The sequence below is a fragment of the Haliotis rubra genome, unplaced genomic scaffold, assembly GCF_003918875.1.
Source record: "Haliotis rubra isolate DU_JTF1 unplaced genomic scaffold, ASM391887v1 Scf39, whole genome shotgun sequence".
Classification (NCBI taxonomy): Eukaryota; Metazoa; Mollusca; class Gastropoda; order Lepetellida; family Haliotidae; genus Haliotis; species Haliotis rubra.
Genome location: NW_025767068.1, coordinates 1,426,081 through 1,443,846, shown reverse-complemented (window position 1 = coordinate 1,443,846; position 17,766 = coordinate 1,426,081). Strand labels below are relative to the sequence as shown.

General features: G+C 40.0%; 2 protein-coding genes across 2 annotated transcripts; both read left to right on the top strand.

The window, feature by feature from the left end:
• Nucleotides 1-961: 961 nt before the first annotated feature.
• Nucleotides 962-5,772, top strand: LOC124286719. The gene is made up of 6 exons (XM_046723145.1): nt 962-1,195; nt 2,018-2,131; nt 3,259-3,337; nt 3,714-3,896; nt 4,899-4,999; nt 5,670-5,772. The coding sequence occupies exons 1-6, from the start codon at nt 1,043-1,045 to the stop codon at nt 5,724-5,726; spliced, it is 687 nt and encodes a 228-aa protein (XP_046579101.1). The 5' UTR covers nt 962-1,042; the 3' UTR covers nt 5,727-5,772.
• Nucleotides 5,773-14,128: 8,356 nt separating this feature from the next.
• Nucleotides 14,129-16,664, top strand: LOC124286720. The gene is made up of 6 exons (XM_046723147.1): nt 14,129-14,338; nt 14,799-14,912; nt 15,308-15,386; nt 15,629-15,796; nt 16,148-16,248; nt 16,561-16,664. The coding sequence occupies exons 1-6, from the start codon at nt 14,189-14,191 to the stop codon at nt 16,639-16,641; spliced, it is 693 nt and encodes a 230-aa protein (XP_046579103.1). The 5' UTR covers nt 14,129-14,188; the 3' UTR covers nt 16,642-16,664.
• The last annotated feature ends 1,102 nt before the right edge of the window (nt 16,665-17,766 follow it).

Sequence of the window (17,766 nt, the reverse complement as noted above, 5' to 3'; positions counted from 1 at the left end):
TGCACAAAGTACTGTGACTATGTGTCCCAGTCCACCCTGCTGTGAATGGGTACCCCGTAAGGATGGGAATGCCACAATAACCTGGTGCGCCAAGTGGCTGCAAGAGTTGTATGCTCCCCAGGGAGTTGAGATTGACAATACGATCTGCCGTTGAGATTGACATCCAGTGAACGAGGGAAAAACTAAGCGCCTTTGAGCAGCTGAGCTGAGCTGGATATCGGCGCTATACAAATGTTAGTATGTAATGTAATATTTGCTATCTAGGTCATGTCATACAGTAAGCATAGTTCCATGAGCACTGTCCCAGAGAACCAATGGAATCAACAAATCTATTGTCTCAATATCTCTTTGAGCCTCATACAGATACAGCTGCTTCTCAGTGGGCCGTTTACAGCAATAATAAAGCGAGTGGTCGACAACAGGGAATCACAGGCAGTTTCCACCATCTGATCTCCATCGCATAAAACTATAATGACATGATGTGACATTCGAACGCGGTCCAGATAGAGGACTATTTCTCTTGGGAAATAAACATTCACCTTGCCTGATACCTGTCAGTAAAAACACTGAACAGTACAATGTTCTAGTCTGTCAGGTTAACATTTGCCCTGTGTTTGCGCGTGTTTGTAACCTGTGCCACGTGGTATCTTCACTTGTTATCATAGAATCGTTCAATGAAGTTTATCAATATCTGTTCATACTCTCGGAGAACTTTAACATGCAATGGGGAAATTGTTCATTACAATGTTCGGTTGATACGTACCCTCCTATAAGGCATAGTAGGGGTGTATAACACGAGTCCTCTCAGCCTACATCGTGTGTATGATTACAACATGTTTACATGGGTGTATTTTAAAGAAATACGAACTATTGCACGTATTCACACTATTTCAAAAGACTTTGTTACAGTGAGAGATAAAGACCTGAGTGATAGCAGTTCTATTTTTGTAGAGTGACCTATCAAAAACCAGGGCATTCATATAACGTGGCAGATGGTTCGTCAGAACAGACGAAGACTTCAAACACTGAGCTACTCTCCACTATGAGGTTTCTGATTCTGTCCGCTGTGTTTGGCCTTGCCCTGGGGGTTGACCCCAAGCCTTGTTGTACTGACCATCAGTTCGAGGCGGTGATGGGTCAGGTGGGGGGAAATGTCTACAACCACAATGGGCATCTCGTACAGAACTGGCTAGATGTAAGTATGGTTTGATTTTGGTTTGGCGTTTATGCCGCACTCAGCAATAATCCAGCTATATGGTGGCAGTCTGTAAATAATCGAGTCTGGACCAGACAATCCAGTGATCAACAGCATGAGCACCAATCTACGCAACTGGGATACGATGACCTGTGTCAACCAAGCCAGCGAGCCTGACCCCCAGATCCCTTTAATCGCTTCTTACGACAAGCATGCGTTACTGAAGATCAATTCTAACCCGGATCTCCATCGTTCCTAGATGTAAGTAGAGCAGGAGCCCTTCAATTCATTATCGGAGACCGATGGATCTGATGATCGTGGGTCTGATCCCTGATTCGTTCTGAGTTTGATCCTCGGTCTGCCAACACCATGCCAAGTGGAAACGATTGGTATTTTATATTGGTAAGTTTACGGTATGTTTTGATCGTGTAGCGGACAGATCGTCTGCCCAGAGAGCGGAGGGTTGGTGTTTCCACCCCATTGCCATAATACTGTTTCATTAATAGGTCCCATAGATCACTGCTGTGGTCACGTGCAAGTATGAAGTGGTTAATAACAACGTATAATCGCTATGTGTCAATGTGACGTCATTATGATGTTTGGGTTACCAAAATGTCCAAGGCACTAGGGCATCCATGAAAGGTAGCAGAATCCTAGAATTTGATTATGGTTCTTAGTTATTAGTACCATTCCCGTGCTAGGTTAATATCAATTTAGGCTTTCCACCTACTCGACATGTTTGTGCTATGATGCGACTGAAATATTGAACACAATTGTCTTCAACCAAATTTACTGATTGCAACAACATGTGACGTCCTCCAGGGCTACAACAGGGTGCACTACGATGCCTACAACCAACTGATCGCTGTGGAGGCCCATCAGACCCTGATGAACGGATCAGTGACCGTCACGAACATCTTGCTGGATTACCCCAACGTAAGAACAATATATACATGATGTGTTCATTGAATAATCTTTGTACCTGTGAGTTAAAACTCAAAAACTCATCAGTATCGTGATAGTCTTTTAATGGTCATTTAATAGCGTCTTAATCCCAGAAAATTAGTTCACAACCCGGAAGTTCCAAACAAAAAATAGTACGCTCACGCTTCATTCATCTGAAAAGAGACAGTATATCTACAATTCGTCTTCGGACCTTCCAGGGCCGGTGTGGTAGCCTAGTGGTTAAAGCGTTGGCTCGTCACGCCGAAGACCCGGGTTCGATTCCCCATATGGGTACAATGTGTGAAGCCCATTTCTGGTGTCCCCCGCCGTGATATTGCTGGAATATTGCTAAAAGCGGCGTAAAACTAAACTCAGTCAGTCAGTCAGTCCACCTGTCTATGTTACTGATGTAATTATTCAGTGCTGCGTCTATCAAGTTTGCCTGAAACCCATGATCTTGATTACGATTCTGAGTTAGTTACTCTATACTCTAGGTGTTTGGTTTCATCTGCATCAAGCCCTTCACTCTCCTCCACATTTAACTGACTCACCCCCGTATAACTGAACACTATATCGCTCTTACCGTATTACACAAATCGGTTTAATGTTCATCGTTATGGATAAAGTGGCACATCTTGCATCACACAGTTTTACTGTATTGAATGTTAATGTGAATGTCCCATGATGATCCTTGGTCTGATAGCTCCATGAGCAGTAACACAGTGGCTACAGCTTCCTCCACGTGGTGTCCGAGTCAGTTGCCCTCCAGGCAGATGATATTGTTTGTTTGTTTGTTTGAACATATTTTATTCCATGTTGAAAGCGATTGGGCACAAGTTATTTAACTTATTACCGCCCGCTCCCAACAGAAACACGAACAATAATGAATGGACGTAATAAATGGACATAATAATATTAAGATATATTATTCATTATAAATATGTTAAATATATGATGATAAAATAATATGATATAGACTGCGACACTGCCCACACTTCCATACAGACGTATATTCGATCTTTCCTGTCACATAAACCTGACTCAATACTGGACTTTAAGACATCATTCAGAGCAGCGCCAAACCCAACTTACCAGTATAGAATCTCATTTTTCTGCAGAAAAGGCAATATGTCCAAAACCGAGGCAATTGCTACCACACTCCTCTGACCACGAAGATGCGAGATCCGTGTGTTCCTGGTATGTAACATTTGTTGAGAGAAAGACAGAAATATGATCTGCCAATTCTTGGACAGACCTTTTTCCTAAAGGTACACTATAACGTTATTAATATTGATAAGCTAAGTTCCCCTTAACAGACACGTGCACCTGACGGGTTGTGTCCGCGAAGGAATTGATTCCATTTATTAATCAATCACTCCCTGTCGCCCATGTGAATGATCTTTTTCTCATTGTTCAATAAATTCCTTTGATCAAAATCCAAAGTAATCTTTATTTCAATTCGCAATGTAAATGGGCAGTAAGCATTTGGAAATATATATGTGAAATAACAGTAAATATGATCAATTTCGAGCAGTAGAATTACTTGATGTGCCAATTGTCTCTCTGCCACCAGACACTGCCAAGTACATTGGGGAAACATACATGGGGTACGGCACGTCGAAGTTGGCTCTGTATAACTGGGAGTACCATCCCCAGAACACTGACCAGTCCCTCAAAGTGGCCGTCACTCAGGACGGATGCTCGCCCATTGTCGAGTCTTTTGTGGGTCATGTACCAACGCCTGATGGAAAACAGAGTATGTAAACCTACATACATATGTTGTTGTATTACATTTGTATTTGTTGGCTGACACCAAACACAGCAATGTCCCACCTGTATGATACTCACCTATAGATTGCCGTTTCGATTGACTGAAGTTATGAACAACGATGGTACGATCGAACCAGCTTGGGACTATAGCCTGTTTGCAGTGAAAACCAGGGGCGGAGATACCATTATATAAAAAAAAAAAAAGAGTTGGGCAAGTCCTCAATACTATCTAATTATAAAGCTTTGCATCCTATCGGGCTTACACGAAAAACTTGGCTTGCTGTACGCGCCTGAAAACGCACCTATGAATTTCACTTTAAACTAAAAAGTAAATGAAATAAAGTGAAATGGAAATTGCGAATCCTCATAAGTTTACCTTTCCAATTGAACATTTAAATCTCAGACTTTTATGCATCTAAGGATAAAAGTCGTTTAACAAACGATCATAGATTCAATTCATAGATATTACAAGGGGGTAAGCGCAGTAGTTGGAACAGTGAAACAAATGCAACTGCGATACGTGATGAGCGTTAACTTAGACCAACCCTACTTGTTCTCGGTGTTTCATTTTAATGTGCATGCTCCTTTGTAATACAAAACAATAATAGCGATTTGAATCTATGATCGTTTGTTAAACAACTTTTATCCAAAGTTGAATAAAATTCTGAGATTTAAATGTTCAATTGGCAAGGTAAAATTATGAGGATTCGCAATCTTAATTTCACTTTATTCGATTTACTTTTTTGTTTAAAATGAAATTCATCGGTACGTTTTCACTACAGACAGACTATAGTCCAGCTTGACTGCGCTTGAAGCAAGAGGCAGCAATGTTCTTACCCTAATTCGCTCCTAAATGCAGCATATGGTTCATCCTGCTCCATGTTTCAAACGGTGCTACTGGATAATGTGGTTGTAAGAGAGCATTTACTGCTGTTATCACATCATGCTTGTTCCTGTATCCTTAAACTCTATGATTTACCATTTTCAGTGATTGAGACCAACTTTGTGTACGTCTTCAGTGAGTTCCGAACTGGGCTCAGAAATAGTGACGTGTTTAACGTCCCTCAAGCCTGTCGGATGTCTTCTTCGGTGAGTGCACACCTCTCACAGAGATATTACGTAGAGATTGTGTTCTTATTTCCGGTTATTGGCACATTGGCCATTTCAGATTTACACTGAGATCCGAATACGACCTTATCGAGTGATAATTGCCCCGATTACCCGCTAGCTTAACGATCGTCATAGTCTTATATTTTAGTAATTAGTCTAGGAAGATTTGGCAAGACTTGATTGATCAGTTCTGACCTGAAATATGGCTCCTTATATCAACTCAAATAAGATAGTGATATTTCTAACTATATTAACGTCAGTCTAGCATCACCCATTTAAGATGTTGTACTTGTGAAATAAGGTGTAGCATTTCGTCAAACAGAGATTTAGAGGTGCAGGACTGTTATAAGTTATTTTATAACGAACATATTCCTGAAACTTTCTATTTCTTTACTTTATAAGCAGTAGAATCTCATCTTGTACACAACAGACGTAATTCTAAATAACCATATCGCTTTCAGCTATTTTTAATAGAATCAGGAAATGCGATGTGGCTGAGTTTGGGGTTCATAGCTGGATTGGCTGTTGGCTGTACTGCCGTGGGGTGTTCAAACACTTACTTTACTCTATGTGACGGAACTGATTTTCTTGACGCTAGAGTCCAAGGAATAAGTTAGTTAAACTGATTGATTCAAACCATTTGTTTCAGCTTCCGAACCCAGTTGGCAGGTCCGTCCGACACGTCCAAACAGTGTTCTCTCAGTGATGACGCACCCTCTGGTTACAGCTGTCCCCAATAAACATAAAACTGATACGCGCTTTTATTATGTTTTCAACTCAGTTTTGAAGATACCATGCATAGACAGGTTAATACGACTACGAATCAAGGTAAATGGAGCACTAATCCATATTCTCTATTAAGTCAGTATCGAATCATAAACCATTTATGTCATACGGACTGTGCGAACTGTGAAAGGGCAATATGAAATGTTAACACCAATAACATCATGTGGACACATCTGCAGAGCCCTCTTCTGTTGAAGTAGGGACATTTAGTAATGATTCAATCTACAATAGCACACGCCAGGAATCCATCTTCAAGACGATCACAAAATTATTCTGACTACATGGTCACCACGTAATGAATCTATTTTCAAGGCCATCTAGTGATGAATCAATCTACAACACCATGTTGAATGAACCTATAAGACGTAATACATCCACTACAACACCATGTTGAATGAACCTATAAGACGTAATACATCCACTACAACACCATGTTGAATGAACCTATAAGACGTAATACATCCACTACAACACCATGTTGAATGAACCTATAAGACGTAATACATCCACTACAACACCATGTTGAATGAACCTATAAGACGTAATACATCCACTACAACACCATGTTGAATGAACCTATAAGACGTAATACATCCACTACAACACCATGTTGAATGAACCTATAAGACGTAATACATCCACTACAACACCATGTTGAATGAACCTATAAGACGTAATACATCCACTACAACACCATGTTGAATGAACCTATAAGACGTAATACATCCACTACAACAACACCATGTTTGAATGAACCTATAAGAATGAACCTATAAGACGTAATACATCCACTACAACACCATGTTGAATGAACCTATAAGACGTAATACATCCACTACAACACCATGTTGAATGAACCTATAAGACGTAATACATCCACTACAACACCATGTTGAATGAACCTATAAGACGTAATACATCCACTACAACACCATGTTGAATGAACCTATAAGACGTAATACATCCACAACAACACCATGTTGAATGAACCTATAAGACGTAATACATCCACTACAACACCATGTTGAATGAACCTATAAGACGTAATACATCCACTACAACACCATGTTGAATGAACCTATAAGACGTAATACATCCACTACAACACCATGTTGAATGAACCTATAAGACGTAATACATCCACTACAACACCATGTTGAATGAACCTATAAGACGTAATAATCCACTACAACACCATGTTGAATGAACCTACGTAATACATCCACACCAACACCATGTTGAATGAACCTATAAGACGTAATACATCCACTACAACACCATGTTGAATGAACCTATAAGACGTAATACATCCACTACAACACCATGTTGAATGAACCTATAAGACGTAATACATCCACTACAAACACCATGTTGAATGAACCTATAAGACGTAATAATACATCCACTACAACACCATGTTGAATGAACCTATAAGACGTAATACATCCACATGTTGAATGAACCTATAAGACGTAATACATCCACTACAACACCATGTTGAATGAACCTATAAGACGTAATACATCCACTACAACACCATGTTGAATGAACCTATAAGACGTAATACATCCACTACAACACCATGTTGAATGAACCTATAAGACAATACATCCACTACAACACCATGTTGAATGAACCTATAAGACGTAATACATCCACTACAACACCATGTTGAATGAACCTATAAGACGTAATACATCCACTACAACACCATGTTGAATGAACCTATAAGACGTACATCCACATCCACTCCACTACAACACCATGTTGAATGAACCTATAAGACGTAATACATCCACTACAACACCATGTTGAATGAACCTATAAGACGTAATACATCCACTAATGAACAACACCATGTTGAATGAACCTATAAGACGTAATACATCCACTACAACACCATGTTGAATGAACCTATAAGACGTAATACATCCACTACAACACCACGTTGGACCATAAGACCTATAAGACGTAATACATCCACTACAACACCATGTTGAATGAACCTATAAGACGTAATACATCCACTACAACACCATGTTGAATGAACCTATAAGACGTAATACATCCACTACAACACCATGTTGAATGAACCTATAAGACGTAATACATCCACTACAACACCATGTTGAATGAACCTATAAGACGTAATACATCCACTACAACACCATGTTGAATGAACCTATAAGACGTAATACATCCACTCCAACACCATGTTGAATGAACCTATAAGACGTAATACATCCACTACAACACCATGTTGAATGAACCTATAAGACGTAATACATCCACTACAACACCATGTTGAATGAACCTATAAGACGTAATACATCCCACTATAAGACAACACCATGTTGAATGAACCTATAAGACGTAATACATCCACTACAACACCATGTTGAATGAACCTATAAGACGTAATACATCCACTACAACACCATGTTGAATGAACCTATAAGACGTAATACATCCACTACAACACCATGTTGAATGAACCTATAAGACGTAATACATCCACTACAACAAATGAACCATGTTGAATGAACCTATAAGACGTAATACATCCACTATTGAATGAACCTATAAGACCTATAATACATCCACTACAACACCATGTTGAATGAACCTATAAGACGTAATACATCCACACAACACAACACCATGTTGAATGAACCTATAAGACGTAATACATCCACTACAACACCATGTTGAATGAACCTATAAGACGTAATACATCCACTACAACACCATGTTGAATGAACCTATAAGACGTAATACATCCACTCCAACACCATGTTGAATGAACCTATAAGACGTAATACATCCACTACAACACCATGTTGAATGAACCTATAAGACGTAATACATCCACTACAACACCATGTTGAATGAACCTATAAGACGTAATACATCCACTACAACACCATGTTGAATGAACCTATAAGACGTAATACATCCGTAATACATCCACTACAACACCATGTTGAATGAACCTATAAGACGTATAATGAACCTATAAGACAATACATCCACTCAACACCATGTTGAATGAACCTATAAGACGTAATACATCCACTACAACACCATGTTGAATGAACCTATAAGACGTAATACATCCACTACAACACCATGTTGAATGAACCTATAAGACGTAATACATCCACTACAACACCATGTTGAATGAACCTATAAGACGTAATACATCCACTCCAACACCATGTTGAATGAACCTATAAGACGTAATACATCCACTCTACAACACCATGTTGAATGAACCTATAAGACGTAATACATCCACTACAACACCATGTTGAATGAACCTATAAGACGTAATACATCCACTACAACACCATAAGACGTAATCATCCACTATGTTGAATGAACCTATAAGACGTCATCAGCTCCAGCTGCAAGACACGTGTAGTAATGAATCCACCTGCCAACTCTATGGGAGTCACCCATGCATATTAATAGTGCTACATTACAAATATGGAATAATGCTTGTGTGCTAATGGACCATTTTTCATTAATTACAGGTAAATCTCTGTCAAGTATCCTTGTAGTTTGGGTTTTCGGACGCTAAAGAACATCCGTGCAATTATTGATGAGCAATTGTGAAACATCTTAGTAACTTTAAACTTCATCCTAAACACAGTCCATCATTCAACAATATGCAATGTATAAGGGCTTCGAACCCCAGTTCGCCCACATTATGTTTATAGGTGTTTTAGGACCATGGACCTGCATTACTTCGTGTTTTCCTTATATACATCAATTCAATATAATTCAGGATCTTTTGTAAAATTTTACACTGCTTGACGCCCTAATAACGCTGTGTGATTACGTGCTGTATACTAACAGAAAGAGTAACTGTGCTTTATACTAACTGCTGTAAAAAGTATGAAAATAATAACATGGTATTTGGTCATTTGACATTTTCCAATAAACGCATGTAAAACACTCCATACCTGGGAACAGGAGACAGAGCGACACGCCTTATGAGAGGCTTGGCGTAACAGCCTGAGTTAACTATATGTAAACATAGGATGTGTCCACCATTTGCGCCGATACAGGGGAGGTGCATTGAAGACACAAGATGATTGAAAACAGCCTTGGGGATGTTGTTCCAGATGCTCACCAAAGATTGGCCAAGGTGAAAGACCTTTACGGGCTGATTCTGGTCCTGTCGTACACATCGGAGCGTCTTATCCCAGACATGTGTGAAAGGTCTATTGGACCAGCCGGACAAGGCAGTGCAGCAATGCTATGCTGCCTCAAAATATGTTACAACCCGTGCAGCGCGGGTGGGCGTTCTTCTTCTGCAACGTGACATTACGTCGTTTCGGGCAAATATGATCTCGAACGATGTCGAAGATAGTGTATGCCATTGATATTGATTGCCATGGAGAATGATACATTTTTTCGCTCCCATTATGCTTATACTATTACACTTCCTCCCCAAACTGATGAAGTTGGGTAACACAAGCTGTAGACTCTTGTCACGATGATACGATATGCATAGATAAAACCTGTTCTCATTCGTGAACAGTATACCCTCTCCGGCCTTCTCAACCTCAGTTACAGTCTACGCCCACCCTGATGGCGACTTGGAAGGAAATCCTAGCGTATCGCTTGGCATGGTGACGCTCTGTCACGACTGGGATCAACCCATACCTACACTCCAAGTCACCAACTACACATTATTTACCTCACAATGAGAGCCATATTGCCCGCGGCTATGTTTCCCATTAAATGGATTAGGACATGCTGTTCCACCACAGAGTCTCGCCTAGCTGCCTTACTATCTTCCTTCATCAATAATGTGGGAGTTAAATACCTTGACAAAGGATAATACACCACTTCATCCCATTCCTTCGCACAATGAAATACTCACCAGAGAAGCCACCCATACTACGCCTCCTGGCCGGATGATGACTGCAAGCGCCGTTGCATCACAGATACTTATCATGTGTAGGATGCAGGTTTGAGCTCGTGCAGTTAGTAGCCTGTCAGACCCTAAAATACATTTCTGAAATATACGTTTTAATGGCAACTACAGAATATGATTGTTGAAGTCACGACGTCGATTTAGATGAAGCACAAGGTCGAAGAGTCAGTCTAAAACGATTTGCACTAAGCTGGACTTCAAGTAACTGTCAGATGATTTGTTCTTTCAAAGATGTGGGGACCGGGGGGATATGTCATCTTCTGAAGACTCTTGTTCTGAAACATCATGGTCAAACTTACTGCAGTGTTTGGTTGTCTGGGCTACACTTGATGGTAAGGAGAAAAAAATAGCCCTGAGTTTTGATAAAACCAATCTGGAAACTGGTGGATTTCACAGACGTTGTTATCAGAGACTTACTGATAAAACTCGAATTGAGAGGGGTCTTAAGCGGAAGCATAAAGGCTGTTTGCGATCAGAATTGGAGTCTGTCAGCTCTGAATCAGTGTCTTCTCCAAAGAAATCAAAACTGCTACTGAGATTACAGTTTCCTAAAACTTCTAGTGCTAAAAGCCATTCACAATATGTTCTGCCGCCAGAATGTATAATTTGCAGCAGTAATAAGACTGTTTGTGACAAATCTACTTTCACAAGAAAGATTGAGAAACCAGTTAGTTGTGAAACTGATGCTGCAAAACTATTAGAGGCTGCCAAGATAAGGAATGATGAGCGGATTTTATTGAAAATAGGTGACCTAGATCCTGTTTCAGTTGAGGTTAGATATCATGCCTCTTGCTACAAAACATACACAAAGTGTGTTTATGAAGTTAATTGTGGTGCAGGACCCAAGCCACTGGCAAAATCATTTGATGTATTTTGTTTACATGTCATAGAAGAGCGGTTGATATCAAATGAGGAAGTGTTGAAGATGTCCCTCTTGACAGAAATTTTCATTAAGACTGTTAAAGAAATAGAAGGAATTGACATGACACATAGAAACAGTCAGCTAAAATCACGACTCCAGTCAAAGTATACAAATTTAGAGTTTCTACAGCCTAAATCAATTTGCTGTGAGTTTGTGTACTACAACAAGACAGGAAAATCATCCTTGATCAACATTCCATGTAGTGACAGTGAATCAGATTGTCAAAATCGACAGGTGACAGAAGATGCACTGAGAGTGCCACTGAAGACAGTGAAGAGGAATACTGACACCTTACAGTAACAAGAGTAGTCATAACATGTGGTTTGTGTTTGAAATACTATGATGTGGCACAAAGAAGACTTGTATACAGTGCACTTTCAACATTACCATTACATAGTGTACTCCATAATATGAATGAGATATTTGTTAGTTTCATATGAGAATTAACAAAATGTACTTTACTTGGAAAATACTGTTCTTTGATCCTCATTACAGTTGCATTACACTTAAGAGACAGCGTTTGTGACACATAACAAGTCAAATACCTACAAATGTGGCAAATGAAACTTGAAATTCTTAAAGGTCACATGCAACGTAAAACACAACTTTGCAGATTCTGATACCTTTCGGTATGGACTTACCGAAACAAAGCGTCAAAAATGCAAATTCAACTTATAAAGTTAAAAAATAACGCGATGAAAAAAAACGCGCGAAATTGGAGTTCAAACGTTTCACTAAATTTCCCCGGGAAAACGGGTTTGAACAGCTGGGCTGCGCTCATAGCACGTGCACAGTGAAATAGGTTCGCGCAACTTGGAAGCGGGCTGTCTGGTGAAAACTCGGTGAAGGCTTTGGCGTGAGCTATTTTCATAATGTTTTGTTGATATCTCACAGGCGCGAGCTTTTTATATGTTATGACAGTAAATAAACTGTTTATATAATTTCATTTGTCTATTTCACCACACGTTCTTCTTACCGAGTCACTTTCTCACTTCGATACTTAAAAGCAATGTCATTATTTAGCGTTGACACAATTTCTAACTGTGATATAGATATGTCGTTGTCACAGACAAAACTCAATGTCTTGTTTTATTGACACCTGTGTGTCTGCCTGCCTGTCTGCTAATGACAATATTCAGTACACAACTGCGATCACTGACCACATGCAATTTGAACTTAACACCAATCAGGCTATACACCATAAACAAAACGCATTGATTTATGGCCCGAGTTCGGTCTCTGTCACATTATGTAATTACACAGACAGGCAGGTGTGATACTTGAACACATGACATGTTATGATGTCTGTTGATTGCAAAATGTTATACACAAAAACTGATCATGTAATTACAAAACCCAACATCTCTATATATATACACACAATAAGCCGTGAGGGCAGCATCTGCTAATGAACCAGCCGTTACACTTGAGTACACACCCACCCGCTCTGACTGGGTTCGGTATCCCACCTGCTTCGTTGCGAGGGAGGTAAACCCAAGTACAAAATATTGCACTTTTGATTTGCGATTATACGCTTATAATTTTGTTTATTTGTTTTTTCATAATCAGCAATGCATATTATATGTCATGAAGAAGTGATAATTGTGTTTTAATTATGTTTGATTTTTGGGTTGCATGTGACCTTTAACTTTATCACATTTAAGACATAATAAATGATAACAAATATTTTTAATAAAAACATTCCTATGTTAATGCAATGTAAGTGTGTTAGTATGCTGTTGTGAACATTATTCCGGATTTCCTTCGAATGTAAAGTTGGAGTCTTATTAAAACAACAGTATTTCCTCAGTGAACACATCTTTTCACAAGAACATTGTATTTTCTGAAAGAGCAGTTCCAGGACCTTTAATTTGATACCAAGTTCACGTATTCACCAAAAACTTTTAGCACTTCCAAGTTTAGGGACAAATACCTGCTTCGGCCCACAGCCTATCGGTGCCGGGCTGTGGGGGTGTGGGTCCGGGTCCTAGATGGGACTCGGCCCGGCAGGGGTGCGGGAGTCTGTGTGGGCGTGGTCCCAGATAGAGCGTGTTGCATTTGACCACATTCTCAATGGCATTGTGTATGATGTACCATAACATTATAGCGCTCTAACAATTATATATATATCATAATATTTCCACACTGTACTCTAGGCCTCCCGGCCCCGAAATACATTAAAGTTCTGTTATTCTGTTATTCTGTAATATAGATGATAATGATACTGTAGAATACTTGTAGAATACATGTAGTTTTTGTTTCAACTTCATTGAATCAAAACCAATATTCGTCATAATTAATCCGTATCTATTATTGTGAGCGACATAACACAAGTCATGAATCTTAAAGTCAACATGTATTTCGGGACTGAACTCGTTGACTCTCTGTGGAAAGGTGTTTATCAGAAAAACTGGGATTGTCCGCATGGAACTCGGCAATGTGAGTTTGAACATATGGCCACGAGTATTATATCAGTTTTAGTAAGTACGTCCATCAGACCAGTTCTGTTAATATGTTGTCCGTGTTGGTATGTGGCATCCTCGTGGCGTCAACGTCGGCAGGGACGCCATGCTGCATAGATCGCAAGTTTGAGGCTAGAATGGGCGAAGTGGGGGGTGGTATATTCACCCAAAATGGCCAGCCAAAGCCAGGTTTGATTAATGTGAGTAGACATGTAGTTATTACCTGCTGGTTAGTGCTTTGCTGATCTGTAATGAACATACAAAACACGTATATATTGTAATTGGTCATTAACTTATTCTCTGGTCTCCTCATGCATCCTTAACTTAGCCTTTTTCTTGGAACAAAGTAACAGGTAGAAGAGCAACGTGGTTTATCTCGCGTCCTTGAGTAGATGCAGCCACTCTGGCCTAGTTATGGTTTTGAATGTTTGTAAAGTGCACCTGCTGGTACCAACAAGACGTTGTTGTAAAGTGCACCTGCTGGTACCAACAAGACGTTGTTGTAGAGTGCACCTGCTGGTACCAACAAGACACGGTACACGGCCCTCAACATAAGAAGTGTTTGATTTACCCAAATGACCACCCGCTGACTGCGAGCGTAAAAGATAATTTCATTCTTAAAAATACAACCACATTAGTATCTCCAGTATGGATTTACAGGGCGAGAACGTCATCCACTACGATTTCTATTCCCGGAAGCTGATGGTAGAAGCGACCCTGAACTTCACCAATGGCAGCAGCTTGACCACCAACGTAGTCGTAGATGACGTTGCCGTAAGAAATTTGCATTTCGAAATCTTATCGTCCAATGAATGTGTGAAGTTGTGAATACCATGTTCCGTACATTGCCATATATCGCCACAACATTACTGACATGGATATGTAGACATCAAATGATGTGACTGATTGAATATTGCTAGACGTAAATGGAAAGCTGACTAGAAAGCTGACTGGTGGTGGATTGGTGCATGTCCATGGAGATTGTTACTCCTGGCCTTAAGGTCCTCACCGGCACAGATGTTATCAATGAAGATGTCCGGTATTTCACATATTGTTATCTCAGTACCTCTAAGATGGTGCTTGATTTTAGCTTTAACAACTGCCCCGAAACTTTGGAGACTGAGCCGCTATTGTATCTATGTTTTACCTTCTACTTTATATTTCAATAGGATGAAATGTTCGTACTAACAAAGGATGGATGTTTCAAATCTAAGAATACTATCCGGTTTCTGAAAAGCTGCATACCAGGTGGGATTTCAGAGGTTTCTTGATTTTACGATCCACTCTTTTATTGATCCCAAGTGGACTAAAGATTCTTGAACTTGATGATTTGTATGTGGAACCAGTCAGTGCCACGTGGATGTTAAACTGGAGTTTTCACTGACCAACTGTAAAGATGTTCTCATGTAAATGTGCCATCAGTTCAAATGAGTTGCTGTGGAGTCAGTGCCCACGCCTGTCCAGAGTGTCTTAATGTCTGGATTCTTCAGATGATGCTGTCAAGGTACGAGAAAGCTATATCGGATCAGGCGTCAGCGCGATTCCCTTCACAACCTGGCAGTTCTTGGTTCCTGAATCTGGCAACGTTATACGACTATCTGTCACCGACAAAGGATGTATCCCGATATTCGAATCTCTCTTTGGAACCATTCAGGGTGGTAAGTAACATGTAACACCGGCCCTAGTTTGCCAGAACAAAATGTTCGTTCAGTTATATATGTGTTTTGTAATCACATGCACTGTGTCCTCCATATATATGATGCAGAACTTTATGAAATCAGTGTGATAAAGGACGATGTGATAGGAAGAATGATCCCTGTAAGTAAACAACGGTTATTGCGAACTTAAAGAAACGACTAATTTTAGATCGTTATAATCGTAGCTCGTTATACACATTTCTACCACAGCAAAAACACTGGTCATTATATTCGGGTTCGTTTTAAGGGAGTTTATTGTTTGTCATGTTTAAACAATACATTCGGATTGCCCTGAAATGCGACTATTTGCAGGTTCTGCGGACATCCTCTACATCCTAACCAACTTCCAGCCAGGAATCAGAAAGCCGGATGTCTTCCTTGTCCCAGACAACTGCAAGCCTTTGCCATCTAATGTAAGTCCATCGTGCATGTATCTTGAAGTTGGGTGAAAAGAACTGAGGGGACATAATTCATTATCAACTTTATACCACTGTAACCATGGGAGGCGGGGAGCCCGCTAGGCGTCGCACCTCTCGTACCATATGTCAGGATATGTGTGTATCATGCTTATCTAGATAATGTTTCCAGGTTCTTAAGTAGCATATCCAAATTACTCTCTTACCCATAAGCAGCCGTCATGTGGCGATTCCTCACATCTTACACAGTCAATTCAAGACATCCATAGTATGTTTACGATATGTTTTCCATCTGTTTGGTCATTTCAGGATGTTCCAGATGTGGTCAGACGGAGCATTAACAAGGCCGAGCGTTTGGCGAAACACTTCATGATGGACAATACCCTGTAGAATAAATAGTTCTCCAAACAGTTTACACGACTCACTGTTGTGTCTCTGAAAACACCCACATGGAGAGACGCGCAGTGACAGTTTGAATTTGACTCGCTGGGAATATATTGGGTGAAATCAGATGATATGACTACACACAGATACCATAGCGAGACACAGCTACACAACATATGAGACCAAGGGCAGTTAGAGACCACAGACTTGAAACTGACGTGTTTCTACATCGAAACATTATTAAGTGAAAATCTTCAATCAATAAACTAAATGCTTTCGCACTTTTGCTAAGTTTTGATATCCAATCAGATGGGTGAACGGCCCTATCCAATTCAAAACGACAACGTCAGACGATCATATTCCATACGGCACAACAGAATACTAAGGATCACTGAAATGTGCCATCACAATGTCTGCTTGCGGATATTAGCACTTATTGCTTTCAAAAGTTTGATTTGTATACATAACAATTAGTCGGAGAGAAAACACATGGATCTGACAACCGCCTGTGTGGTTCTGTGTCTCCTTACCTCCGGTATCAGCAGTATTTGATAGTGAGCTTGTGAATCTATTGCATAACTGACTCTGCAATGTCCTATGTTTATGGATAGAGTTTTACATATATTCAAGAAAGCTCCAGCCTTTGGTGTTTACATTTCACAACTTTTGAGGTACAATCGAGCCTGCTCTTTTTATCAGGATTTTAAAGAACGTCATGCCACTCGTGCTCAGAAGTTGTTTGATCAAGGTTACAACATTCGAGGCCTCAGTAAAGCTTAGAAGGTTTATTGTAGACATGTGGAGGAAGTTTCCAACTTTGATGCATCAGTGACAAACATGATGTCCGATGCAGTTCCCTATTTTGACTTATACCATACGTTCCGAATCATTTCAGGTGAACAAATGACTTTGTATATGTGTATGACGGGTACCACCGGTGGGGCAGGATACACTCACCTGTTCGCGAACACCTGGTATCATCACAATTCCATAGTGATTCATATACACATATGCTCTGACATCATTTCGCATGGTGACAGTCACTGGATTGTCTGGTTCAGACTCGATTTGTTTACAAACATCATACAGCTGTAATACTGCCGAAACAAAGATCTGCTCATGATATAGTCA

Bases quoted from the DNA above. Each gene is read 5' to 3' on its own strand.
- LOC124286719 (XM_046723145.1), top strand. From the start codon at position 1,043: ATGAGGTTTCTGATTCTGTCCGCTGTGTTTGGCCTTGCCCTGGGGGTT. The intron at 3,338-3,713 runs GTATGTAACATT...CTCTGCCACCAG, and splicing joins GCGAGATCCGTGTGTTCCTG to ACACTGCCAAGTACATTGGG. The intron at 5,000-5,669 runs GTGAGTGCACAC...CATTTGTTTCAG, and splicing joins CCTGTCGGATGTCTTCTTCG to CTTCCGAACCCAGTTGGCAG.
- LOC124286720 (XM_046723147.1), top strand. From the start codon at position 14,189: ATGTTGTCCGTGTTGGTATGTGGCATCCTCGTGGCGTCAACGTCGGCA. The intron at 14,913-15,307 runs GTAAGAAATTTG...ATATTTCAATAG, and splicing joins TAGTCGTAGATGACGTTGCC to GATGAAATGTTCGTACTAAC. The intron at 15,387-15,628 runs GTGGGATTTCAG...TGGATTCTTCAG, and splicing joins TCTGAAAAGCTGCATACCAG to ATGATGCTGTCAAGGTACGA.